Genomic DNA, 27,872 nt, shown 5'->3' on the forward strand with positions numbered 1-27,872 from the left:
CCTTGTTAATATAACGGGTTAGTAAGTTGATTTGTAAGTAGTTACGACTACTAAAAATTACTATAAAAACCTTATTTGCTACTGGAATTTTTTGCTGGGAAGAAAAATACATCACCTCGCATTATTAACGACTTATTGTTTTTTATTAAAAAGCACAAAAAATGGTTGTAAAAATTGGCGTTAAACTCGGTTATTCTTGCATATTTTTGTAAGTTTTCTTGCATTTTCTTATAGAGTTGTTATCTGTCTATTAAAATTAAAAAATCTAATATTCGGGTGAAAAAAATTGATATGTGATAAATTTAATAATTTAAGATACATATATTCATTTTGGGATTTGTTAGGAATGTAGTAAAAAGAATTTTCCCAATCATAAACCAAGGGGTTGTCAATTTTAAAACAATTTGGAAATTTTTAAAATAATGACCGATTCCAGGAAAGCTGTACTTTATAGAGAAAAAAATATTTGGTTTAGCCTAAACGGCGTAAGAAAGCAGAGACTTTTCTCTTTAAATTTAATCCCTGAAGATGGTTGACGAAGTCAACCGAAATATTGGAACAAAAATAAAAATTTAAAACTAAACACAAACAACGTCTTTTCACTGACCTTTAGCCGAAATATACATCAAATAAAAATATTTCTTATAAAAAGCTCAAAATGTAATTTTTTATATCAAATGTAGAGTTTTCTCCCATTAACATTTCCCGTTGCTGAATGGGCTAAAAATATGTAGTGCATGATTTTTATGCCGAATAATTATCAGGCAACATTCCCTCAGGGTATTGGAAAAAAGTTACATTTCCAATATACCTATGCGTGTTTGGCAATTTCAAGACGAATACTTCTTATTCAACATGTGTGAAATTTTTCGAATTTCACTAGAAACGAATAACAATTAACTTTCCGAAATTTCTCAGGCAATAATATTTTTATATTTACCAGAAAAAATACCGATTTAAATAGAGTATCCCATCATTTTGCATGAAACTTTTCAAAACACTGTTACGGTTTAGGACTGTTATTGAATTAAGCCTATATTGTTGTATTATTTGCTCTTTATCATTCTGTTATAAAGCTGTGCAAAATAGAAAAATCATTAAGGATCACATACCGAAAAGCTTAGATTTTGAGCATTGTTTTTGTTATGCTTTTGCTTGAACGAAAAAGTAAATACACAAACACATTTAAAGGACATTTTCAAACATTCATTATCTCTCATACATACAACACATACAATAATCATGCATATGACATTTAGGTGGTGCCATTTTAAAGGTTAAGGCCAAGCGGTCGATTATAGATAGCAACCCAACTCCAGTTGCGTTGTCGAAAGCAAATTTAAAAATAAAAATTTCCATTCCTCATTGAAATTTATACTTTTTTACAATTAAATTAATAGCTGAAGGTGCAAAACACTGACATTGAATGGATTTGACAAAAATTTCTGTCGTTTTAGTTATTTTAATTGTATGATTTTCTCATCCGGCAACGCAACTATGTTTGACTTACTATTCATAATCGAATAATAATATTGTATTTACGTTTTGTTCGACCTTTTTATATTTATTAAATATGAATTGAATTGCTTTTACAGAGACTTTCTCCTAAATAGAGGGTGTGTGTTATTTATTTTAAAATTACTACAAAAGCTTTAATAATGTTTATATTAGACAATTTTTTAATTCCAACAATTTAGATGTGTATTTTACTTTACATTTTGTAATTTCTGAAATGTGCCCGTAAATTGGCGATCGAAATAAAACAACCACGACTCTGTCGTAAATTAAAGAATTTTATTTTATGTTTTATTTGCAAAAACTCTTCTGATTATTCCGCTCATCTTAACAGAGAAAAAAAAAATTTATTTCTCTCCGCAGTTTTACTACCCTTCCACATGAGATTCTCCATAGGATTTCTTCTTGATTTCGATTAAAAAAACATGAAATCAGAAACAAAATAAAAAATTATGCAAATTAGTAAAAAAATTAAAAAAAAAAATAATTTATAAACCTTTTGTTTAACAGCTTTATATCGGCCGCTAAATTACCGAAAATATTCAGAAATGATAAAAGTTATGGCCACTTAAAAAATATCAATTTCGGCAACAGAATTGTTACAAAATTGTATCACAGATTTCAAAAATATTATTTGCTTTGTATATGCACGAAATATTTTAGTACAGCAAAATAAGTATTGGCTTGGCATGGACACTGTTCTCAGTATTCAATTAATACCCACACCAGGCTGTTTTTAACTCAAAGGGAAAAAATCCAAGTCGGATTTTTTTAGACGAGTTGGCACCGTGAAAATTCACCTTTGGCCCCATACAAATTAATCAGGTATGTGATGGAAAACCATTTCGACTCGCTTTCCCATAAATTGAAATCGTATATTTCGAATTTTGGTGAATATTTTATTGAAATTGGAAATGGATTTTAAAAATATTACTCAAATAAGGGGCGTATAAATGTATCATCAAAGGCACCCCGAATATATACTATTTCGATTCTGCAAATCGAGTCGATTCGGTTTTCATCACTACCTGAATGTGGTATTGACTCATTTTGGAAGACAGTCATAAATAATTTCGTACAAGGATCACACAGGACAGGATCCCAAAAGTACGCAAGCATCTCTTAATCTGGGAGAAAATGACCATGGTGGCATTCGAATGTTAAAAGTTATCTAATATATCCAAATAATTTTGTCAATGAAAAAATCGTATTAAACGTAAAACAAAAGTTATTTACTTTAATTAATGGGGGTTATTCTGAACGTAAATTACCCGTGAGTTTTCTCACTTTCTCTTTTAAGTTGAAACAGCGGAAAGACAAAACTCACGGGGAATTTTCGTTTAGAAAAGATAGACACAGAACTAAGAGTATTTTCGATCGCCATATAAGTTAAGGGTTTTCGATCGCCATATAAGTTAAGGGTTTTCATTTAGCCAAAAAGCACTCTTTTGCTAAATTCCAAGCATTTAACAGGGTCAGCTGCTTTCCGACTTAGCGATTTTTACATGGATTTTCGATTATAGCAATGACAAAAAAATGCGTACATACATACATATATTGTAATTTTTTTATTTATGAGCCCCATCGCTTCAAATTACATGTGAAATAAATGAAATGAAAAACATAACGCCAGCTTTATTATTTTTATATTTTACCACAAAAAGATACTACCAGCCTTATTCTAAACGTAAATTCCACGTGAGTTTTGTCTCTCTTTCGTTTCAACATAAAGAAGAGAGTGAAAAACTCCCGGGAACCGAGAATTTACGTTAAAAATAAGGCTGAATATGTACGTTTAGATTTACGAAATCCACTTGACTTTCAAATCCAAAAGTCCACTGGGTTAACGACGAGGATTTATTTGACGTTTAAGCAACGGAATGCCAATTTGCAGTGAATTGTGTAAATGTAAGCGTACAACTACCCAATAACGAATTTTCGAAATTTGAAACGCACACACACACGTACTTGCACCTAGAAAGCAATAACATCAAATGTCACTTAAATGGGTCATGAAGAACAAAAAAAAAAGTCACTTGGCCTTGATCTCTAACAATATTGTACCGCATTTAATAAACATACTTGCAAAATCCATACATATAAAAGTACATATTTAGTAAACTAAGTGCATAGTTTATTATTTGAATATTGTTTTTCCTTCCTATATATATTTGAATTTTAGTTTTTCTTATCATTTTTTAAATAAATCTTTTTTTAATAGTTTTTTTCTTCATTTATTTTTTATTTCAACACTTTAATGTTTTTGTTTTTGTTGGTTTACGTTGATTGAATTAATAATTGTAGATCGAAAATTAATTGAAATTGGAAATAAGAAAGAAAAACTCAAATCTACTACATACAAAGTAGAATTAAAAAAAGTATTTATTATAAACCACAACAACAATGATAATAATTTGCTAACAACAAATCGTGTTGTAGTTTAAATGAAAATTTTTAAATATGTAGCTAAAGACGGACGCGCTGACATTGACATAACTCATATGAATTAAGAATAAAAAAAACAAAAACTTAAATTGATTACCTTGACAAACTTTCGATATTATTGTACTAATGTTTTGTTTTTGTTTTGATCGTTTTTCTTCTTCTTCTTTTCCCTTTTTCTGTTTTCTTGTTTTATTCTTTTTCCGCTATAGGTGGTCCTTCGCGGGCTCAATGGGAAGACGTCACTGGTTCTACTCCATTAACATTTGTCAACGATTGTGTTTCTTTCACCACCACCGTATCTGCTAGATTTTGGCTTATGGATTGTCGTAACATTAGTGAGGCCACTAAGATGGCTACTGAACTATACAAGTATGCAACATTTTATACAAATAAATAATAGTAAGACACGTTCACTTAACATAACTCCCCTTCTCCCATATTGCATCTTAATAGGGAAGTCATTCATGTACCTTTCATAGCTAAATTTGTAGTGTTTGCCAAAAAAGTCGAACCATACGAAGCCCGCCTGCGAGTCTTCTGTATGACAGATGACCGCGAGGACAAGACACTGGAGAAGATGGAGTTGTACACGCAGGTGGCGAAGAGTCGAGATGTGGAGGTGCTGGAGGGCAAACCTCAGTACATTGAAATGGCTGGCAACTTGGTGCCGGTTACAAAGTCAGGCGAACAACTACAGTTGCCATTTAAAGCATTCCGAGAAAATCGACTTCCATTTACGGTGCGTGTCAAAGACCAGCACGCCGATATTGTTGGACGTACGCTGTTTATGAAAGAGCCGAAGGTTGCCAAGGGAGAACCGCCGCAACAACCCATCTGTATTCTGAATATTGTTTTGCCGGAGGCTGTCATACCCGATTCGGTTACGGCATTCTCCGACAAAGTCACGCCCACGTACCGCAGTTCGCTGTTGAACTTTAGCAAGCATCAGAACGATCACTACATCGGGGACATTCGCATAGTGGATCTGTCGAATCTCTTGGGCAAGGATTGGATTCAACTTGCCACTGAAATTGGCATTACGACAGAGGAAATTGACGAAATCATCAATCAGAATACCGACAGCATTGCTCGCCAGGCTCAAAGCATGATTCGCTTGTACAAGGATAAGCCAAATTACGATTTGCCAGCACTGGAGCAAGCTCTCAAGAACATTGGACGCGACGATATTATGAGCAAATGCAAGAGTGGCAGACTTTCGCATTCGCGTGACTTTGATGAAACCGATATAATGAAAAATTCGGAGTCGGTGGAGGAGCTTGTCCGACAAGAAAGTAAGTACACATTAGCATTGAGTCAAATATATTCCTCTACCTACATACGAGCACATTATACATACATATGTATTTACATACGTATATTAAAAATGTTAATTTGTAATTTTTAGGCAAGCGGATACAGCAAATCCACGAGCGTGAGGAAATCAAATACTCGGCGGAAGAGAAGGAAATAGAAGAATCAGAATCGGATGAGGAATGTGTCAAGCGTTCGGTGGCTGAGAGACGCGACAAAATTGTCAAACGATTATCTGTTGAACGACAAATACCAGCCTCATCTCAGAAGAAGGAAATATCCCGCGAAATAACCGAAATCAAGCGCAAGAGTTTGATCGACGACAAGAAAGCCATCCATGAATCGGAAATAATGATGCAATTGCCGGCTGATAATATTGTCAAGTCCGCCGTCGTTCCCGAACAAGTCATCAAAATGAAAATGGGAAAGAAGGACTCAAGTGAAGTGAGCAAGAGCGATTTTGATAAGGAGCTAACGCACAAATTCAAGACATCCAGTCGTAGTTCCGAAGAGGAAGACGATACATCGAGTGCGGCGAAATCTTTGAGTAGCCACGAAGACGTGGATAATTCTAAAATCGTCAAGGACATAAGCAGTGTTGAAAAGCCAAGCAAAATTATTGACTCATTGAAGTCAGAAATGCCATCATTGGCCTCCGGTACCAAACAATTAACACAAGACTTTTTAGCATTTGAAAAATTCACCCAACTACCATCACAGCAAACCACCGCAGTGCCTGAAAAATTCGACGGAGAGGTGAAAGAGAAGTCACAGCAAGTCGTGGAAACCGCACAAGAAATCGTAAGCGAAACTGTGGATACAGCTTCCAAAAAGGTCGAGAGTATCATTTCAGCATTTGAAACTAAAAAGCCTGAGAACGGTTTTACCGAACCTTCCGCTACGAAAGCCCCCTCCAAGATCATTGATGAGACGGCTGTGCAAATACAAGACTCTATAATAGCCAATCAAAAGAGTGCTGCCGATGCTGTTAGGAGTTTCTCAGAAACCAAAGCCGATGAAACAAAAGAATTTCTCTTGACCGAAAGTGAATCCGTAAAAGATAAAATTAAGGCTTTCACTGAACCCAAAATAGCCGACGTTAAAGACACTTCTTCTCGAGTTACAGAAGATGTTGGCAAAGCAAAAGAATTCATTGAAAAGGAATCATCAAGTGCCACGGATTCATTAAAATGTGGTGCTGACCAAATGCAGGAAGAATTGAGCGACGGTGTTGATAAACTGGGACAAATGTTTGGCGGTCTTAAAAAGGCTGTCGAAACCGAAGTAAAGGAAACTTCAAAAACTGTAGAAACTAAAGCTAATGAGACTAAATCTGAAACCAAAGAAAAAGTCGAGCAAGGCATTGCCGATACAAAGGAATTGATTGTCACCGAAACAAAAACCGTTACAGAATCCATAAAAACATTCACAGAACCTGCAAAGGTAGAAGAGAAAATGACACAAGCTAAAGATTCCGTGATAACTGAAGCCAATAATGTTGCTGACACCATAAAATCCTTTACTGAGAAAGCCAGTGCTGCTGTCGACGACCTACAATCTAAAATCGAAAAGGAACACGTTATTGCTTCCGATAAAATCGATCAGACTATTGCCGATTTCGAAGCTAAAAAGGTAACATACGAATTTAGGGGAATGGAGCCTAAGGTAACACCACAAGCCACAACACAATCCAATATCGAAGAAGAACCAGCACCTGTTCCTGAGGCTGCGCCTAGAAAAACAGTGTCTATAATCGATGATTCGCGGGAAAAGTTAGAGGAGATGAAATCAATTGTTGCCGATGCCCGAAAAGTGACACGTGACTTTTTATCCATGGAACAGGAATCCCAATTGCCTATGCCTCGAAAAGGTTTAATGGAAGAAACCACCAAGCAAATTGAGAAAACAACCGTTGAGACCATTACATTCCCACCAGTGGTGGAGACCACCATTAATGAAGGTGAATTTGTATCGAAATGTAGCGAAACACTTGAAGCAACAAAACAACAAATCGAAGAACATGTTGACGAAGCCAAACAAATTTTGGGAGATGGCATTGAAATCGCTGCCCCCATTACAAAGCCTGAAATTACCACAAGTTCTGTTAAAACCCTAACACAAGATTTCCTCAGTTTCGAACAAGCAGGTCCAATGCATGTCTCGGCTAGCAACGAACCACGTAAATCGTTGACCGATGCAGAGTTTTGTAAGTCAGTCGGGGATACCATAACCAAGAAAATGAGCGAAGGTTTAATTGAAATCTCGGAGCAGCTGACACTGCAAGGTGAGTAATTGGAAATTATAAAGGTTAAAAAAACTACAACTGTTCTAATATCGCTATATTATGATTCGTAATTATTCCTCCTCACATCTTTTCAGAGAGCGATATTCCACATTCGCAAACACCACCACCAACCCCTATTGAAACGAAAAACGACAAAAGCGAATATGCCGAAGGAACCCAGAAACCAACAATTGAAGAAGGTGAACATAAGTAAAATTTAAATACATACAATATAAATGTGTGTGTCCATCACACGTAGCTAAATAAACAAAAATACGCCAATGCAAAGAATCAAAAACATCAACAACGGGAATTCGAAATGCAATAAATGCCATCTCACGCTATCCACACCTCATCCTTTAAGGGGAAGTTTAATCGTTGTTAACATTTTAATTTATTTATTTTTTTTTTTTAATTTGGCATAATAACAGTATTTCCGATAGCCAAGAGAGATGCATACTCGAAGGTGTGGGGTAGGCAGTGTACACTATTGCTTTATTCGTTCTAATGTAATGGTAGTTTTTCACAGCCCCCACATACAGCTTAAGTAAATCGAACTTTTCTTGCATCAGTGTGAATGAAATCCCTGATATGTTTTGTTGTTGGCACGCAAAACTATAATGATTGTGAATAATACATACATATAAATTATCGAAAATAAATATTCAATAATGTGTCGATGTAAAAAAAATGTTATGCACATTTTTCTTTAATTTTGATTTTTATTGTGTTTTTATTCCTTGTTTTCTTTTATTTATTTATTTATTTTTTTGGTTACAATATAAGTGGAGTTGGTGAGTTGACAAAGTGTTTTGTAGTTCACAACGATTGGAGTTTTGCGAACTCTGATCGGTCAACATTTTGAAATTGTTTTTGTTTATTTTACTGGATGTTGTCTTTTTAATCAAATTTGGGCAAAAGTATGATTAAAAACTAGCTAGCGAGTACAAAGACACTCCTAATATTTAGCTAAATATGTACATAGATGAAAGTTGAATTCAATTGGTATTTACAAACAAGAATTTTAAGCAGACCATAGCAAAGTTACAAACCTTTTTCTCTAACTCTTATTCTGTACGTTGAAACTTTCAAATGCAACTTTCATCATTCATGATATCAAAATTTGTTTGGCCTTTCCGAACGTAGGTCACAAGAACAATTTGTAATTTGTACAATGAAGAGACACTAATATAAAATAATGTCGAAACTAGACAGATACATCATATCGTCTGAGGAAATCATTGATAAAACTACTGAGAACCATAGGAGACTAATAAATCTAGCATTCTGTTTACTAGATGTTATAAACAATTTATAATTTTTTTTTTGAAAGTCATCTTTTAAATCATTATGAATATTTAATAATAAAAATGTATTTATTGTTCTGTTTCTATTTATATTTTAAAAGTTACTAAAGTTTAATCTTTTTTATTTTCGCATACATAATTTTTAGTAACATCGACGTACACATATTTGTATTTGTTTATATCCTCAGCCTTATGCGGGGCATACACTATACTGCCAAACTGCACTGCCAAATGAACCCTTGTGTACGTGTGTGATTGAATAGTGTGTGGCATTCCTTCAATCCATATTCCAAAAATGATGAATTTTCCTCCAAAACTCGATTTTGGGTTGAAGTTTTCCAATTTTTTTAATTTCCTCACAAATAATATTTGTTGTTTTCAAAAATTATTTGTTGGTTACTTGGAAAATAAACAAAATTCATCGGATTGAAAGGGGTTCATTTACAAAATCAAAACTATTTTGATTTCAATCCTGCCAAAACTACTCCCAAATACATTGACAAAAACTTCATAATTTACTAATACTATTAAGGCTAAAGAGGGTTTATATACCTTTGACCAACATTGTTCCTAATCGAAATAATGTTTTAGATCCCAAGTATGTTTGGACGAAATCCGTTTCAGACAATTTGGAGTTGATTTACGCACGATAATTCTCGAACGGATCAACGTAATATATTGTCCAAACTTAGTTTAATTTCGAAGATAGGCCATATCGGTTAACTCATTCCGGTACCTACCCCACAAATGTTCAAAATTTTCGCTAAAATGGTGTGCACGATAAATTTCGAATGGAGTATAACCGAATTCGTTATAACTTTGAATATGGTAATGTTACTTCCTGACATAGATCAGGTTTGAATATGGACTTAATCGGTATACTCCTTCGTGTATCTCCCATACAAAATTTGGAAAAAGTGTAACAGCTCGTCTCGGATCGTTTTTCAATTTTTGCAACAAGTTCTTTTTCCGGCCCTGTTACGACGACTTCCTGAGATAATGACTCAAAAGCTCTAAAAAGGCTTCCCGGATCCAACCAAACTGGGTAGAACATAAGATAACTCTCAAAGGGAGAAACCGATTTGGTCCAAACATTGTATCGGACTACATCGGACACTCTCCCACACAAAGTTTGGAAAGAGTGCAGTTTATGCGGTCCAATTTACGAATGTACAATGTTTTTCGGGGGCAAGTCTAAACTTCCTGAGAAACTGAAACTCAGAAAACACCTATAGACGTCAGAAGTAGAGTTGAGCAATTGTCGTGGTGTGGCACTAGAAAATACGACACAACAACAAACACGCTCCTAAACAAAAACACTTTAGCGACGACTAGGTACTAAAACCTTTAGCTGTGCTGTGTCGTGTTTTCTAGTACCACGAACACGACAATCGCCCACCTCTAGTCAGATGTATTGTGATTAATTATTTTCTATGGGGTATATCACAGCTGATTGATACTTTCTGACCTAAGGAGTTTCTATTGAAAAATTTAATTCTAGCGAAGTTCCACACACCCAACCATTATGCTACGATCGTTTCGCTTGGGTTTAGTCAGCTCATCAAGTATATCAGATGTAAATAATGGCTAGAAGACAAAGGTGGAGTTTTGATAACTTCTATTTATACGGACGTTATTGCAAATTAGCAGATATGAAGTATTTTTAAGCCTTTTTTCTTTCAAAGTCCGCCTAGTGTCTGGTCTAGAATTAGTTTTGAATACATACAATCGAAGGAGGGCTTCTTTCATGAATTGTAATGCCTTCCATTTCGGCCATTTCGGAAGATTGATAGCATTGGCAGTGGCTTAGAACGTTAAGACGTCTGCAACATTGTCAATTTATTGGAGAGGATTAATTCAATTGATTAAAAACTTTCATAAATAATGGCTTCGTTCTAATAAGACAACAATAAATAAAAGTTCACAGCAGAGCCCTGCTGGGCCGACCAGTCGTCTCCAACAAACAATTTTTCAGACGTGTGAGCCACTGCCAATCTATCAAACTTCCAAAATAGAAGGCATTACAATTTATGAAGGAAATCTGTATTCCGTGCTGATTGAGTCTGTCAGAGGAAAAATTAACCCAATGCTTAAGATACCTAGCCCACAAAGGCTAAAGATTTACCTTGGAAACTGGCATATCTTTTGTTTTACTTTTTGTCAGGAGAGATACATTTTTTGATACATCGGTCGGTGGTTAGGTAAAAGTTTAAATGCAATTATTAGAAAATTGAGTTCATTTAATTTCCTAATAATTACATTTAAACCTTTACCCCAACCCCGACCAAAAGATGATCGTTTTTTATCTCTCCTGAAATATTTTATTTTTTAAGATAAGATAGGTTTAGAAAGTAAGAAATCGACATGTTCATAGTACATTAATGTCTACCACACCTATTATGGTTCTTTTGGAAAGCCAGGGGGTTTTATCTCTGTCGGCAAATCTGACCGATACTTTTTTGCTTGCTATGTCAACAGTTTATTGAATGAAGAAAGAAAACGATTTCGAGTTTGGAACAGCGAATGTATTGCATATTTTTAGGCTCAACACAATATTATTTTGACTAAATCAATAATAAAATCAATTAGAAAACAAACAATTGCATATTTTATGGTGGAAATACATCAAACTCCAAAGTATTGCCAGATATAAATGTTAAACATTAAAAGGAAATTTGAAATTCTGAAATTGTTAATTAGTAAAGCTGAAAACATATGGCCTGTACTTTACTAACTGGTAAAAGTTACTAAAGTCGTAAAAGTGGTAAACGAATTTCATATAAATTGTGTGTACCTGAACGCATAAGGTGTAAAAATTGTAAAAACTTTTTAGTTCTGGAACAGAGCTATAATAAACGTTTGGGCCGTTGTTACACTGTTGGGCGTTTATGCCGAAATGTTTTATTATTATTTCACGCCGCGGCGAAACAGAGTCGGTGTCATGCCATTCTCTCCTTATGATTGTGGGGTTTCTAACGTTTATTGTGTTTTCAAAACTCCAGGTTATGGTTTTATTTTTTTCGCAAATACTTTTAAGCTTTGCATTTGTATTAAGTAGCTCGTAATAGTCATTTAGACTCCACAGGTAGAATTGGACATGTTTTCCTATCTCTTTGTGAAAATAATTCTACCTTCCGAACTAATTGAAGTAAATTAGATTCGAAACCAATTTCGTTCAAATTACTATCAAACATAAAACAAAAATGAATCAAATATTAGCTGTCTTTTTACGTGAGAATTTTAATTATTACTAATGTTACAAATTTTAACGGTTGTATAATGGAAAAGAAACATTAAAAAATAGGTTTGGTAGTAATTCGAACATGATTTTCTTTCGAATAGTCTTAGAGAAACCTGGGGCTCAATTCTGTTTCTATGAAAATGTGAAATGAAAACTTTAATAAAGGAAAAAACTGTCAAATGATAAAAATTATAAATGAAATATTTTTTTCATTTCAAATTTTCATAGAACAAGAATCCAGCCTCTGGTCAATAATATTGTAGGATGAAAATGTAACAAGCAGTCGGTATTATTATAATTTACGACGCCATCGTTCAAAATTCTGTAATCATAGTATATGTTTATGCTAGGTCTTATTACCATACTATATTATTTATACTCTAAAATTGTACATAGAATAGCTTTCATTTACTGTACATATCCACATGTGAGAAAGAAATGTGATTTGTATTCTGCTTGATTAAGAAAATTACTCTGAGAAACGAAATCTAATTACATTCAATATCAAAATAAGATAAATGATAATTACAAAATTACATACAACCCAATTAGGAGGCTTCTCGAGTTCAATAAGGTTCCAAATTTTCTAAAATTGAATGAAACACTCTCATAAGTTCTTTATTGTTACACCCATACCTAACACACGACGTGACGTACAATGACATGAAAACTTTTAACTTTTGCTTTATTCCTAAATACAAATGATTTTATTCTGCAAAAAATATCAGCCTATTTTTGTATGTCGAAACGAAAATGTGTGCGAAAGAAACACACCCGAACTTAAGTTTTCGAAATATTATTACTTTTGCTTCAAAACAAAAACAACTTTGAAAACAGAACATGAGTTTGGTAGTATTTCGTACACATTCATTTTCTTATCGACATACAGAAACAGGCTGTATCAAGGCCTATACAATGTCGGCCAATAAGCCCACCTGATTATTAGGGGTTATCATGAACGGCAATCCCCCGTGAATTTTTTCACTTTTTCCCTTAAGTTGCAACGGCGGAAAGACAAAACTCACGGGGAAATTTCATTCATGATAACCCCCATTATGTTTGTTGTAGGCCTTGTACAAGTGTTTTCATATTCCGCTTAATTTTTTTGAATCATGATGCAACGTCCTGCCGATATCTTTTTTTTTATGTATCAGTATTTTCATATTCCGCTTAAAAAATTTGAATCGTGATGCAACGTCCGTCCAACTGATGTCTTCTCTTAACCCAGATATGCCCAAGGCTTGATAATGATCATGATAATTTTTTAGACATTTTTTCTATATTTTTCTCACAAAAATTAAAATTTTGTGTACTAGGCCCGTCCGAAATGGTGTCGGGTGTATTTCTAGTTATATCCTTGAGGTCAGCAATAAAAACGGTACTTTAGCTGGCATGTGTCCTATATATAGGACATTGGGCATATCTGGGTTTATGCCAAAATAAAAAAAAAAAATCTACTACTAAATTCGCCTTGGTTTGAATTATACTCGTTGCTTGTGGCAACCCAAAACAATTTTCAATATCGAGAAAATTAAAAAAAAAAAATAATAAAAAATGTTAAAAGCCATTTTACAGCTATGTATATCTAACTCACGACGAGACGCACACAAATATTCACCTTCCTACCACAACAACGGTCTCTGAGCTTCGTATTACCCAAATACCGAAATCCCGTTTAAAACACAAAACCGCGATTAAAACATATTAAGGTTTTTTTTCATTCGTAGAAACAAATAATAATCCTATACAATTGACTGATTTTCAGGAATTGTTTCGCTTTTGTTTTCAAAATACAAAACACACAAATACATATACAAAACATATACGTTCTGTCAAAGTTGACGTATTTCGGTAGTATTCATAAGAATACACATGTTCTACTTTTTTCACCATAAACGTTTTCGTTATACGGACATATTTAGGTATGCTCATGGCAGAACTACCAGGTACTGGTATCACACCAGCTGATCGAATATGAAAAGTCAAATGCCTTTATAAAAAAATTATTTTTGTTGTAATTTCCCCAAAAACATAAAGAAAGTTTTGACATAACATATTCAGAATTTTACGAAGCCACTACCTTGGTAATTGTGCCATGGGTATGCTTCTTAGAAATATTACTATATAAGTCCTATTCGGTGCACTGGTATACAAGTGCTTTCAGCAAAAGTCTGCAACAAACAACAAATTTCGGCTCAAAACTATTCAAATGAACAAAAGTTAATGCAAAAAAATAACTACAATACATCTTCAAATTTTCCAATTTGTTATTTAAATTGAAAACAAAGGAAATGCCTATTTTTGTTTGCCTTATTAAGGCGAATGTCATAGTGATATTTGAATTAATTCTCTTTGGGGTTGAGCTGTTATGACTGGACATCGGATTTTTGCATACTTTTGAAATTTTATTATATAGAATTATATCGTTCCAATAACAGAAATTCGATGTCATATTGAAAATGATCAATAATATGTACAAAGCTATAGCTTCTACTGTTTAATAAACGAATTATTTGCATTATAATTTTCAAAAATATGCAAAAATCCGATGTCTAGGTATGACCTAAGAGAGAGAGAACGGAGGTAAAGGAGCTCCCTTTCTCCCTTCTTATCTATAAACTGAAAACATATTGATGAAAATTGTCATAGTCTTGCGCAGAACTTCCATAAGAAATATAAATATCCTTTTAACTTGTCTTTATCAATATAACTATTGTTTATTATATTCCAAAGAAAAAACTTGAAATTTGGCTTTAATAAAGCCATGTTCTAACTTTTATCTTCATTTCAAATTGTAAATAAGCTTAAAAAATATCTCAGTTCATAGTTTTTTTTTTTTTTTGTGTAAATTCATTATCAAAATCTGAATATTACGACTCTCTTAATTACTACAACTGCATAGCATTCAAATCACTCACATCATGTCATTGTATATTTTTCCCCCATTTCAGATAATCTGATAGATACAGTGAAAACTTTACACAAAACTACTGAATCGACATTTGAACGCATTTCTACCATTTCGACAACTGGTAAGTGACAATGAATGATTCAATGCTAATTTCTAGTTTTAGTCAAGTAATTAATATGTCAAAATGGCAATTACTTTATACATATATATATACATATAGATTTAAGTAATTAAATGTTTATGTTTGCCACATTTATTTTATCGAACCTATCCGATAAGCTAAAAATGATCACATTCTTTATTTTTCTTTGGCAATGTAGAACCGTTGTTTATCCATTATCATTTCTAATCATTTTCGATTATCAAACCAATTTGATTTTCTTTAAACATATTCGTATTATTTAACTATAATTTCCATTTGTTTTTTTTTTTTTGTTATATAAGTTCCGTTGTTTGTTTTTTTTTTTGGTTCTTTTTGAGTTTAGAACAGAAATGTCCAAAGGCTTTTGTGTGTATTTGCAAACACATCCATGATATCATTTATAGAAATGTAGAAAAACATAATACCTATCGAACATTGAAAGTTAATATTTAAAAAAACATCCTTCAGCTCATTTGTGTATATCTTAATGAAAATTTTGCGTTAAACTTAAATATATATTTTTTGAATGTGTCTAGTTTCAAGTGATTAGTTACGGGCAGAGTGGTTAGGTTCTACGTCATATATTACCCAAACACCACCACCTATCATGTGTCGCCACAACACACACATACAAGCACACATATGTAAATAATTCGTTTAGGTGGGTATTTCTGATATTTCTATTGGATTAGAGTTGTCACATGAGGTCAAGTTAAACGGACAGGATGTGTCGTCCTACATTCAAAAAAACTCAACAAACAATTTAAACATGTAATGAATTAAGAATAAGAAATAACTACGAAATTATTCCCCGCTGATTTACTCAATGTGTGACATAACTCAAAAAATACGTTTTCTGAGTTAGGAATTCCTATTTTTTCTCCGTCCTCTACTTTATTTTTTTTATATTTTCATGTTGATATCTCTGAAACGCACTACGAGTTTGGCATAATTCAACAAAAACGATTTTTAAGTTTATACCGGCGATTGCATTAGAGCTTTTTGCCGGATTAATCTTCATTATGTGGTCAATTCAATTCCATAGAGCAAACGTCAACTATATGGAATTGACATTTGAAACCCAGGGGGTTTATTAAATCCGGTTAAGTGCAAACGGGGTATGTGAAGCACTAAAACACTTCAAATCATGCTTGATCTTGCACAGAAATTTAACACTGATACCTGGCTAGCTGTTTGCTAAATATGGTCCAAGTACATACAAGGTATGTACATATGTATGTATCTTCTCTTAACAATATTTAAGTTCTGTGAATCTGTTTGTTTTTGTTTCTAACCTTATGTTAGACATACATATGAGGATTTCTGAGTGAAATCGGACACATTAGCAAAAAAGTGGTTTTTGATTTCCCTTATTTTTTACTGTGTTCATGTTGCCCCTAATCAAAACATTTCAGTACATTTTCTGATCGAATTCAAAAGTCGAATTATGTAAAATCTATATATGTTTAAGATAAATTCCTAAATAAAACAACAAAACAAATGATGAAAAATTTTTATTAATATTCTCGTTTAGAGTTAAGCTTGATGATCGAAAATTCTGTGTGGGTTCGAGTCCTAGGCTTTCCTTTTTCACTTGCAAAGAATTTTCGATCATCAAGCTTAACTCTAAACGAGAAAATTAATAATAATCATTAAAAAAAATGATCTTCGCCCAAACAGGCAAACTTTCAAAAAATAACAAGTAGGAAAAGCGTTAACTTTTTCTACCCTCCACCACAAATTTCAGCCATTTCGGTGGATTAATGTGGCCACAACCTTCAAAATATCGAAAATCGGAAGGTACCGTTCTATGGGGGCTATATGATGGCTTGGACCTATACCTACACATTTCTGGGGGAAAGTTTTATACCCCAACGAAGACTAAATACCAAATTTCAGCCATCTCGGTGTGATAATGAGGCCAAAACCTTCAAAATACGGAAAATCGGGAGACATCGTCCTATGGGGGCTATATCAAAACGTGGACCTATATATAAACATGTTGTGGTAGAAATGTTTCTTAGCCTCTGGAAACACAAAATACCAAATTACAACCAATTCTGTGGTCAAATGGGACTTTTACATTCAAAATATATTAAAATGACGCGTACTTTATATGGACCTATATAAACCAACTTTGGTAGGAATGTCATAAAGAAATACAATTCTACGGCCAAATATCCGTGAATGTATAAAAACACATTTGCATTTGAAAAACCAAAAAGTTCTAGGACAGAGAAGCCATCCCACAGTCGATACGTCTGAAGAGCTAATCAACTAATAACGAAACCAGGCCACGTAATTTGGTGACTGTGTGGGTTCGAGTCCTTGGCTTTCCTTTTTCACTTGCCAAGAATTTTCATCATCAAGCTTAACTCTAAACGAGAAAATTAATAAAAATCATTAAAAAATAAAAAAATGATCTTCGCCGAAACAGACAAAATTTCAAAAAATAAAAATAAATTAATTTTTTATTTTTATTTTTTGTGAAATAATAAATGTTTCACACTGATTGATATAAAATAATAAAGCAACAACCAAAAAAAGTTTTTTTCTATTTGGGCCAATATTAAAGAAGTTATGTGTATTTCTTTGCATATAGTTTTTACAGACTTCGATTTTTCAAGACGCGATATCTCTGGAACCGTTAGTCATTTCAAAATACACTGAAATGTTTCGCTGAAACACAGCAAAAAAAAAAATAAAAAATAAAGGAAATCAAAAACCACTTTTTGTAAAATTGCTCAATTTCACTCAGAGTTCCCCATATATTTGAAACAAAATGCAGAGACATTTAAAATTATAAAAATGAGTTGCTTAGAATTAATTAAACATTGCCTCAGCGGTTGAAACTGTTCAACATGGTTGTGATAATATATTATTATTAGGGTATAAAAAAATAGGTTTTCCAAACAAAAGGTTTTCGGGTAACTGTAATGTTCTAAATTCAAATTACTTTAAATATTCCATTTAAAAAGAATGTTGCGACCTATTTGTTTCTCCAGAAATTTTCAAAAATTAAATATTTTCCAAAGTGGGGGAAATTGTCGTCTTCATAACTTCCACGCAAATTAATTTTATTTTGCTAAATTTCAAAAACACTTAATTTGAACCAGTAATAGTCATAGTTACTGGAAAACTACAATAGTTCGCGTATTATAATAGTATAAACCTTGGCTTCATGGAAACTAAATTTTTTTGTCCTTTACTCATATACCTAAATACCCCTTGATTTTAGCTATTTCTTGTCTTGGTCTTGGAAATAGAAAAATGTGCCGTCAGTTGCATCTTACAGCACTACTCGTAAAAACCTTCATGTGGGTAAAAAATAGTGCGACTCACCAGATTTTAGTGAGCGCCAATTAAAAATGCGTCAATATACTTATATTTGAAGAAATCATCAGGACAGCGGATTCTATTTTTGGTTAAATACGTATATATATTGCTCGGGTATCTCTGTAATTAATGACGCCCCTTTTTGCGATTATTATAATCGCGTATAAAAAATAATCAAAGAAAATCACTGTTCAATCAATTGCGGAATTGTGTAAATATATTTCTGCAGATTTTCCCATTTTCAAAGCATCCATATCCGCCGTTTTAGTGGATGGTTTCGAACGCCGAAGGGCTCATTAGATCGGATCTAAAATCACGCTGGGTTCAAAGGTTCCTGTGTACGAGGGAAACTAAAAAGGTTCCTGGCCTAGGCAACACGAGCGTTCCCAGAAACCATTTGACATTTTTTGGAAAGTTTGACACTTTTTAGTCTAAACGTACTCAGGACAGTTTGACATACGACCATGTGTTGTGTAGTTTCCCTGTAAACTTTAAAAAATCACTTTGCAAAATAATGGAACTTTCTTGTGAAAATTTTCGTTCGATCATTTTTCACAACTTTGCATCGATCAAATTAAATATATGTCAATAAAGGACCATCCTATAGCTATATGAAAAACTGGTTTAGTGAATTCAATCGCGGCCGACACTCGCTAAAAAACGAAGATCGTAAGGGTCGCCAAAAAACGGCTGTTGTGTCAGAGAAAAATTAATCCGTGTGTGAACGGATAATGCACGATCGCCAAGTTATATAGCGTGAGATAGAGGCATCCTTGGGCATTTATTCCACCAACTAACATCTGATATTGCATGAACATCTGGCGGCAAAAAGGGAGTTTTTCGAAGAAATTTCGAAAAAATATGATCGAGGTGCTTCAAAAAGATTGATTCAGCCCGAAAAATAGCAGCAATCGCCAGAAGATGATGTAAGAGCGTTGAGGTGTCTCAATAGGAATGGAAAAAGTGATTCAACAATTGGTTTGAGCGCATGAAAAACTGTATAGATGATGCTGCAGATTACTTAAGAACACAATAAAACTATTTTTGATGGTAAATATTCGTTTTCATTGTTAGGCCAGAAACTTTCTAGTTCCTCTCGTAACAGTTGTAAATTTTAAAGACAAGAAATAGTTTTTTTTTAAGAAAATTTACTTTCTATTACTAGGAAGCTGTACGGTGTACACTCATGAGACATACATATGTACATCAAACGACGCGGAGTCACGAGTTCTACAGTACTATAAATAGTGTAGGTCATTATCTGTATTTTGCGGGTATTCTTTAACTCTTTCTTTGAGGTCTGAATGTTGTTTGGTTTGGCCAGAAATCGAGAAAGAATACAAAAAACTTGTATGTTTTAACACATTTTTACCAATTTTAAATCCTCTACCATATAATTGAGGATATATTAACTTTGTCATTCCGTTTGTAACTCTTCGAAATAGTCATTTAGATACCACTGAGTTTTTTTCATTCTTGATCAGCGTGCAATATAGCAATGTTCGTCCGAACTTGAAGTTTTAGTATGACAAAATTCTGGTCAACTGTATTGTAGATCCGTAGAACTTTTGGTAATGAAAATAATATACAATTTGGTATAGCCCCCATATAACGTGACGTGTCACTTTAAGCAATTTTAAGCTATTACTTCCATTTGAACACCAAATTGGTAGTAATTTGGGATTTTGTGTTTCCAGAGATAAGAAAACATTTTTACAAAAAATTTCTGTATAGGTCCACGTGTGGATATGGTCCCCCGCCTCCCATATAACTTGACATCGGATTTTTGCATATTTTTGAAAATTATAATGATAATAATAGCTTTATTTATACGTATTATTGATTATTTTCAATATGCACGGTGCGCCTTAACTAATATTAAATGGAAGGTGCTTACACCTGGGAAATTTTTGCAGATTCTGAAACTAGAATGTTCATAGATGAGAAATATCAAGAAACAAAAAAAAAATCGCCGGAGGGATTTTCAAATAAATCGCGATTTAAGTTCACATTTTTAGGGCTTGTTTAGGTTTTCGCAATTAAGCTTGGAAACCGCGAGTCCTATGTAAATGGGCCTAAAGAAAAATTTTGTAGCTGTGAAAATTCTCCACAAGATTGACCTTTATGATATTTTCGTAGGTTTTACCGTTTTTGAGATATAGAAGTTCAAATTGAGACAATGCACTGACTGTATCGCCTCCTCATAAAACAATGTCGTTACTGCAATTTCCCAAATTAAACTTATATATCTTGAAAATGGTACAACCTAGGAAAAAATAAATCATCCAATCTTGTAGAGAATTTTCAGAGCTTCAACATTTTCTTTAGTCCCATTTTGATATGACTTGCGGTGTCCAAGCAAAATCTTGAAGACTTAAGATAAAAACCTAAAAATTCGAACTGAACCTCCATATCTCAAAAATGGTAAAACCTACGAAAAAAACCTAAAGGTCAGTTTTGTAGAGAATTTCACAGCTACAACCTAAAGGTCAGTTTTGTAGAGCATTTTCACAGCTACAACATTTTCTTTAGACTCATTTCGATACAACTTGCGGTTTCCAAGCAAAGTCGTGAAAACCTATCCGAATTATTTAAAAATCCCTCCGGCGATTTTTTCTGATTTTTTATTTTTCTTAGCTATGAACATTGCTGTTTCAGAATCAGCGAAATCTTCCCGTTTTCATCAAAAGTTAGTTAAGGCGCACTGATACAGGCGATACAGCCAGTGCATTGTCTCAATTTAAACTTCTATATCTCAAAACGGTAAAACCTACGAAAATATCATAAAGGTCAATCTTGTCGAGAACTTTCACAGCTACAACATTTTCCATAGGCCCATTTACATAGGACTCGCGGTTTCCAAGCAAAATCGTAAAAACCTGAAGAACCCCTAAAAATGTGAACTTAAATCGCGATTTATTTGAAAATCCCTACGGCGATTTTTTTGTTTCTTGAGATTTCTCATCTATGAGCATTGTAGTTTCAGAATCTGCAAAAACTTCCCAGGTGTTAGCACCTTCCATTTAAATTTGGTTAAGGCACACCGTGTATGACATCGAATTTATATCATTGGAACGATATAGTTCTATATAATAACGTAGTTGCAAAAATCCGATGTCTACATATAACGATACCACCCAATATCAGGTATTTTCACGTTTTTATGGAAATGTTCGGCCTAATTTGGCAGTAATTTGACATAGATTAAAATGTTGATATATTACCCATAGAACGGTCACTCCCGATTTTCAATATTTTTAACGTTTTCGATATTTTTAAGTTTTAGCCACATTGTCTAATCAAAATGGCTGAAATCTGATTTCGATATTATTTAGGGTGGATGATATAAAAAATTCGACCCGGAGATCTTACTTATTATACCATCAGTCTTTAGGCTAATTGTGTCTCATCGAAATAATGGTTTCAGACCCCAAGTCTTTTCCGCTTAACTCCTTGAGAAGTTTCGGGCCTCAGACACTATGTGTGTTTGGACGGAATCCGAAGTTGACGAAATTTGAAGTTGATTTATCCAAGTTCGTCCATCTGTCTATCTGGCTGTCCGGTTCACACGATAATTTTCGAACAGATCAACCGATTTGATTCAAATTTTTGGTATCGTAATATTTCGTTCAAACTTAGTTTACGTTTGAAGAAAGGCCATATCGATCCACTACCTCCCCCACATAAGTTCAAAAATTTCCGCTAAAATGGTGAGCACGATAACTCTCGTAGGGAGTAATCGAATTGGTCACGATTTTATATTTGGTAATATTACTGCCAGGTATAAATCAGGTGTGCCACCCACTTGAATCGTTTTGAAATTTTTTGCAACAATTTTTTCTTGCGGGCCCTTTTTACGACGGCGTAATTTTTTTCGGTGCAAGTCTATACTTTCTGAGATAATGGCCCAAAAGCTCCAAAAAAGCCTGCCAGCACCAACTAAACCGGATAGTACGTAAAATAACCATCGAAGGGAGAAACCGGTTCAAACGTTATAAATCGTATTATTTATTACACACTCGGATTATGTCCAAATATTGACTACATCGGACTACTTTTTCGGTTACCTCCCACACAAAGTTTGGAAAGAGTGCAGTTTAAGAACTCGCCTGGGATCATTTTAAAAATTTTGCCAACATGTTGTGTATGCTGCCCTAGTTACGACGGTACAATTTTTTCGACAGGCAAGTCCAACTTCCTGATTAATTGGCCAAAAAACTTAAAATCCCCTATAGACGTCAGAAGTATTGTTTTTACATCTTTTCATTCGACTAAAATAAATCACATGTATTAAGCAACAGGAATGTGCAGACAGAAAAACACTCAAATTAATTTTTAAAGCGCCAGTTCGCAATGAACACTGTGAGACAATGATATTTTCTTTTCTTTCCCCTGCTTTAACCTGTCGGTCACAAATGAGCAGACAATAACAAAGGTACAAAGATGTTTTTTGCCAAATTTCTAGTCACTGACTATAATTTAGTGAGTCGAAGATATTGTCGAGAAGCCACCGTGATAAGCATGTCCGCCTTGCACTCAGAAGGTATGTGGTTTAATCCCTGACCAGAAGATCAAAATTTTTGGTGGTGGAAATCCCCTCAGTGTAATGCTGGCTTATATTTCCCGAATTTTTCAGCAGCGAAAAACTCCGTTCGGACTTGGCGATAAAAATTAGGTCCCATATCATTGAGCCAATATGAATCGTCATGCACTCACTGATATGAGTGAATACTCCCTCGTTCCTTCGGTAATGTTGTGGGAGAAAATATATGTATGAATACATAGTCCATTTAAGTAAGGCCATTTTTAAAAGAGTTTGAATATTCATAAATTTAGTTGGCGTTCTAAAATTTGGAAGACTCTTATAACTGAATTTTATGTACGATTTTAAAGCATTTGTTGTACAGTGTTAATTAGTTGGTCGACACATCCAAACAATGTTTATGTTCTTGAATTTATGGGGGGTGGTTAGAAATGGTGGTTAAGAACAGTGACAACCGTGATATACAAACAATAGAAATCGAATTCAGGGTCATGCCATTTGTTTTTCCCCCCAACTTAATTTAATTTGTTGACTAGACTCACATTTCAAACCTCCCGTAGTGATTAGCAATTTCATTTTATTTTGTCTTTTGCTTTTGTTGCGCGATTCAGTCGGTCGACTCGAAACGTGTGTCCTGTGGAATTGGTGCCGTTAGTAAACATTTGATTTTTAAATAGAAAATATTGAAAATAAGAAAAAAGACAAAAAAACATACAGACACACTCACATATTTAGCATAAAACATAACAAGGATTCAGTGACACTGGAATTAAAGCAAAAAGGGGGTTAGGCCAATACTGTATACATATTTTGCAACGTAAAAAATAAAAGAAAAAAAAACTAATAAAAAATTTGCAACGGTAAGTGTTTATCAATTAATTTTCAAACCCGTCTTGGAAAAGGTTCGGTAATGGTCGTCCGGCAATTCTTAATGATGTATGATGGTGTGTATGAAACTCTCTCTCTCCCTATCTTATCTTTTATATAAATATAAATTGTCTCGTCTACTTTCTTTATAAATCTTATATCATTACGGTAACAATTGTCTTAAATTATCAAATACATTCATATATTTTTGTTGTGTAGAAAACAGTTCAATATTTCAAGGACTTTAAATGAAAATACTGTATTCCATCTATTAAAATTGGAATGCCTGAACTAGTGGGCGACAATCATTTAAATTTAAATTATTAAACTGGAATACAGACTTTTCATTTATATATTTATTTCTATTTCTTATGAGATTTTCGATAAAATATTGATTAAAACGTTTGCAATTTATATAACATTTAAAAATGTTTTTAATTTAAATTCAATTGTATGTTCTATTGGGTGATGCCATAAATTGTCTACAACAAAAAATTACATTGCATTTTTTTAATTTTGGAATATTTGGGATTTGAATGATTTCATGGACTTATTTATACACATGATTTTGAAATAGAAATTAAAATTCTGTTAATTACCTGGAAACTGTTTAAAGAAGAATACGGATGACATTTTTTACAAATCTGTTTTTGTGCAAAAAAATTTAAATTAACTGAAGCACATCTTAAGATCCTACAATTGTATATTTTTAATTAATTCTTCACGTGATTTTTTACACTTTTAGAATATGATTTGAAATATATTTAGGTGCAGCAATTACAAAATGTGTAGTATATTGTGGAATGTTTCATTTTCTGAGGTTCACATAAAGTGCATTGATGGAAGTGTTCGAAACATTTCACTTTGAAGGACTATAAAATCCATAAAAATGAAAAAATCGTTTGATTCTTTAGTGTCCAGCAAAAAAGATACATAATATTAAAAATTTTCCACAATAAATGGAACAAATTATATTAATTTGATAATGTAAAACAATCTCCCACTTATTACTCGCACATAAATGGAATAATTGTGGAATACATTACAAGCAAATAAGAATTGAACTAAATCAACGTGGAGACGCGGAATAATGGTAACAAAACTTAGGAATGTACAAATAATACAAGATGTAATGTTTGTTATGGGTAAATTTAAACAAAATTTAATTTTTTTGAAGCCAAGAAAACTAATTTTTATACTCTCAGACTACTACAGAGGGTATAAACACTTTCATAAGACCAAAATGTGGCTCATCGAAATAATGGTTAGACCCCAAGTATGTTTCGGCGAAACTCGTTTCAGACAATTTGGAGTCGATTTAGCAGTGTTAGCGCACGATAACTCCCGAACAGATTAACCGATTTGATACAAAAGTTGGTCTTCGTAATATATTTTCCAAAATTAGTAAAGTTCAACATTTTTTAATGGTCTATACTTTGCACATCGTAATATTTCTAACAGATATATATCAGGTTCGAATATGGACTATATCGGACCCCTACTTCAGGTACCTCCTGAAATTTCGAATCATTTTGATTTTGTTTGCACCAGGATGTACTCGGGGTTCGTATTACGACGAAAAGCTGTAAAAAACCCCTACTGCCACCATGCTGGTAGTAGTGGCTGGTACTCACGACAACTCTCGAACCGTATATTCGCTAAAATGGTGCGCGCGATATATCTTTAACAGAACAATCTACTTGGTCCAAACTTCGGATTTCCTAATATTTTATCCAAACTTAGTTTTTTTTAAAGGGTCATATTGGTCCACACCTTAGGGTAACTCCCTCACAAAAGTTCAACATTTTTGTTTAAGTTCTGTTGAATGTCTGTTCGAGGAACCTTTGCAAATTTTTAGCGAAGGTACTCCTTGTGGTCCTGATATAATAGTCCAAAAGTTCTAAAATATTGTTCTAGGTCGGAAAATAATGTTCAGTGTGTATTCGCTAAAATGGTGCGCGCGATATATCTTAAACAGAGCAATCTACTTGGTCCAAACTTCGGATTTCCTAATATTTTATCCAAACTTAGTTTTTTTTTAAAGGGTCATATTGGTCCACACCTTAGGGTAACTCCCTGACAAAAGTTCAACATTTTTGTTTAAGTTCTGTTGAATGTCTGTTCGAGGAACCTTTGCAAATTTTTAGCGAAGGTACTCCTTGTGGTCCTGATATAATAGTCCAAAAGTTCTAAAATAATGTTCAGTGTCGGAATGGGTAAGAAGCAAAGCCTGTCAATAGAAGAAGAGAATATCACCTTTACAATGATGCAAAGTAGGTTGGTCAAACAACGGGGGTATCGCAATAGTCGCTAACACTGCGCAACACTTGAATTAGACATTTTCTGGAAGTATACGAGTATATAGCAGAAACGGGCTTCTTTGCAAAGAAGTATAGTGAGGGCGCTCACTGAGTTGTCTTTGCATTTGCTTCTCTATCTCACTTACTGTGTACGTGAATAAAAACAAACGATAAACATCATGTGGTTGTTTTCTTCTCCCATACATAACAAACAACAACATTGTTCCACAACATCCCATACGGGACAAGAGAGACTTCTCTCATATCAATGAGTGCACCCCGATCATTGGTGCTCAAAATATTTTCTGCATTAGTCTCTCTGAGCGAGTCTTTCCGTTGCTAAACCATGAAAGATTGAGAATAAAGAGAACATATGTTGTTGTTGCAGTCACGTTAACGTATATGGGCGATCTTGGCTGACCCCGATTCATATTTAGCTCAATGATATGGGACCTACTGTTTATCGCCTTTGTCCTTTTAGATCGAGTTTGGATTTTATGGCCTCATCTATACTGGGCTAAAGCGACACTTTTTTACACTGATCTGGGCTTTAGCTTAGAAACTAATACGAATTTTGCTTTGCACTACTCAGCCATAGCCTTAAAGCAGTAAAACTTAAGTTTCAAACAGATGAATTAGGCAAACACATCAAAATCGATAAAATATAGATATCTTTAGACCAGAGTTGCTCTTCTTTGCAAAGACAGTATACTCAGCGATCCCACTGAGTTGTCTTTGCATTTGCTTTTCTCCCTCTCGTACACTGTGCGTGAACTAAATAAACAAAAGACATCATTTGGTTGTTGCTTTTTTCACTCATGCACTCACATATGCATTCGTTTTGTTTGTATTCCTATGGTCGGCGCTGCTTTAGATTGTGCTTATTACAGGGTATATTATGTAATTGCATTATATTTCATGAAGTCGAAGAAAAGCTTTGAAATGAAACAACAAGTTGTCAGAGTACTTTCATCTTTCAATTAATACAGGTTGTGTCGATGTAATTCACCCAGTTCTTCGAGTTTCATATAGAACATAGATTTTATTTTTGAAAATACCTTGATTTCAAAAGTGCTGTAATTACACTGTGCAACATTTTCAGGCTAATTGTGTGCAAACAACTTCTACAGCGGATTTTATAAAAAAGTACAGACCAAGTCGAAAAAAAAAACATATTTGGGTTTTGTGTTGCTAGATGGGGTTTAGATTTTATGGCCTCGCCTAAACATGGCTAAATATTGACTTTTCACAGCAAATCGAGGCAATATCTCCGAAACCAATTCGAATCTAGTTTAAAACTCTGAAGCAACCATGTACATAAGAGCAAAATATTTAGAGAAATAATCAACTCGAAAAACTGCATTTATTGCCTCAAAATGCATGATATATCTGAAAACTTCATTACTTTTTATATTTCGCACCATATCTCCAAAACTGTTACATTATTCGTTGACTTATCTTTGGAAAAATTAGCATCTGGAATGTTATCCACAAGTCTTTAGAACATTCCATTCTTGTAAAATGCCTCTATCAAGCTGTTTCTAGCACATTTTTCAAAGACAATTTGATAAATATACCAATAATGCATTGAAATCCCAAATATGAAAATAAACAGGCAGTGTGAACATTGTTTTAAATATATTTTGTAGAAAGTATAATATGAAATACCG

At 33.7% G+C, this 27,872-nt stretch overlaps 2 protein-coding genes across 20 annotated transcripts in view; both read left to right on the forward strand.

Moving 5' to 3' along the window:
• The window catches only part of Ank2 (Ankyrin 2), a 92,524-nt gene extending 84,278 nt beyond the window's left edge, over positions 1 to 8,246 (forward strand). For all 15 annotated transcript variants that reach the window (XM_073984144.1, XM_073984152.1, XM_073984140.1 and 12 more), the window contains 4 exons: positions 4,170 to 4,329; positions 4,414 to 5,252; positions 5,366 to 7,555; positions 7,651 to 8,246. In XM_073984144.1, coding sequence (XP_073840245.1) covers positions 4,170 to 4,329; positions 4,414 to 5,252; positions 5,366 to 7,555; positions 7,651 to 7,769 — 3,308 coding nt within the window. In that variant the 3' untranslated portion in view covers positions 7,770 to 8,246. The remainder of the gene's footprint in view (positions 1 to 4,169; positions 4,330 to 4,413; positions 5,253 to 5,365; positions 7,556 to 7,650) is intronic.
• A 12,739-nt stretch (positions 8,247 to 20,985) lies between these two features.
• Positions 20,986 to 27,872, forward strand: part of LOC141402580 (uncharacterized) — a 91,408-nt gene continuing 84,521 nt past the window's right edge. For all 5 annotated transcript variants that reach the window (XM_073984163.1, XM_073984157.1, XM_073984160.1 and 2 more), the window contains exon 1: positions 20,986 to 23,895. The gene's annotated coding sequence lies outside the window, so the exon portion shown is untranslated. The remainder of the gene's footprint in view (positions 23,896 to 27,872) is intronic.

This window comes from Musca autumnalis, unplaced genomic scaffold (genome assembly GCF_047663935.1).
Source record: "Musca autumnalis isolate F117 unplaced genomic scaffold, ASM4766393v1 scaffold_4, whole genome shotgun sequence".
NCBI classification, from domain to species: Eukaryota; Metazoa; Arthropoda; class Insecta; order Diptera; family Muscidae; genus Musca; species Musca autumnalis.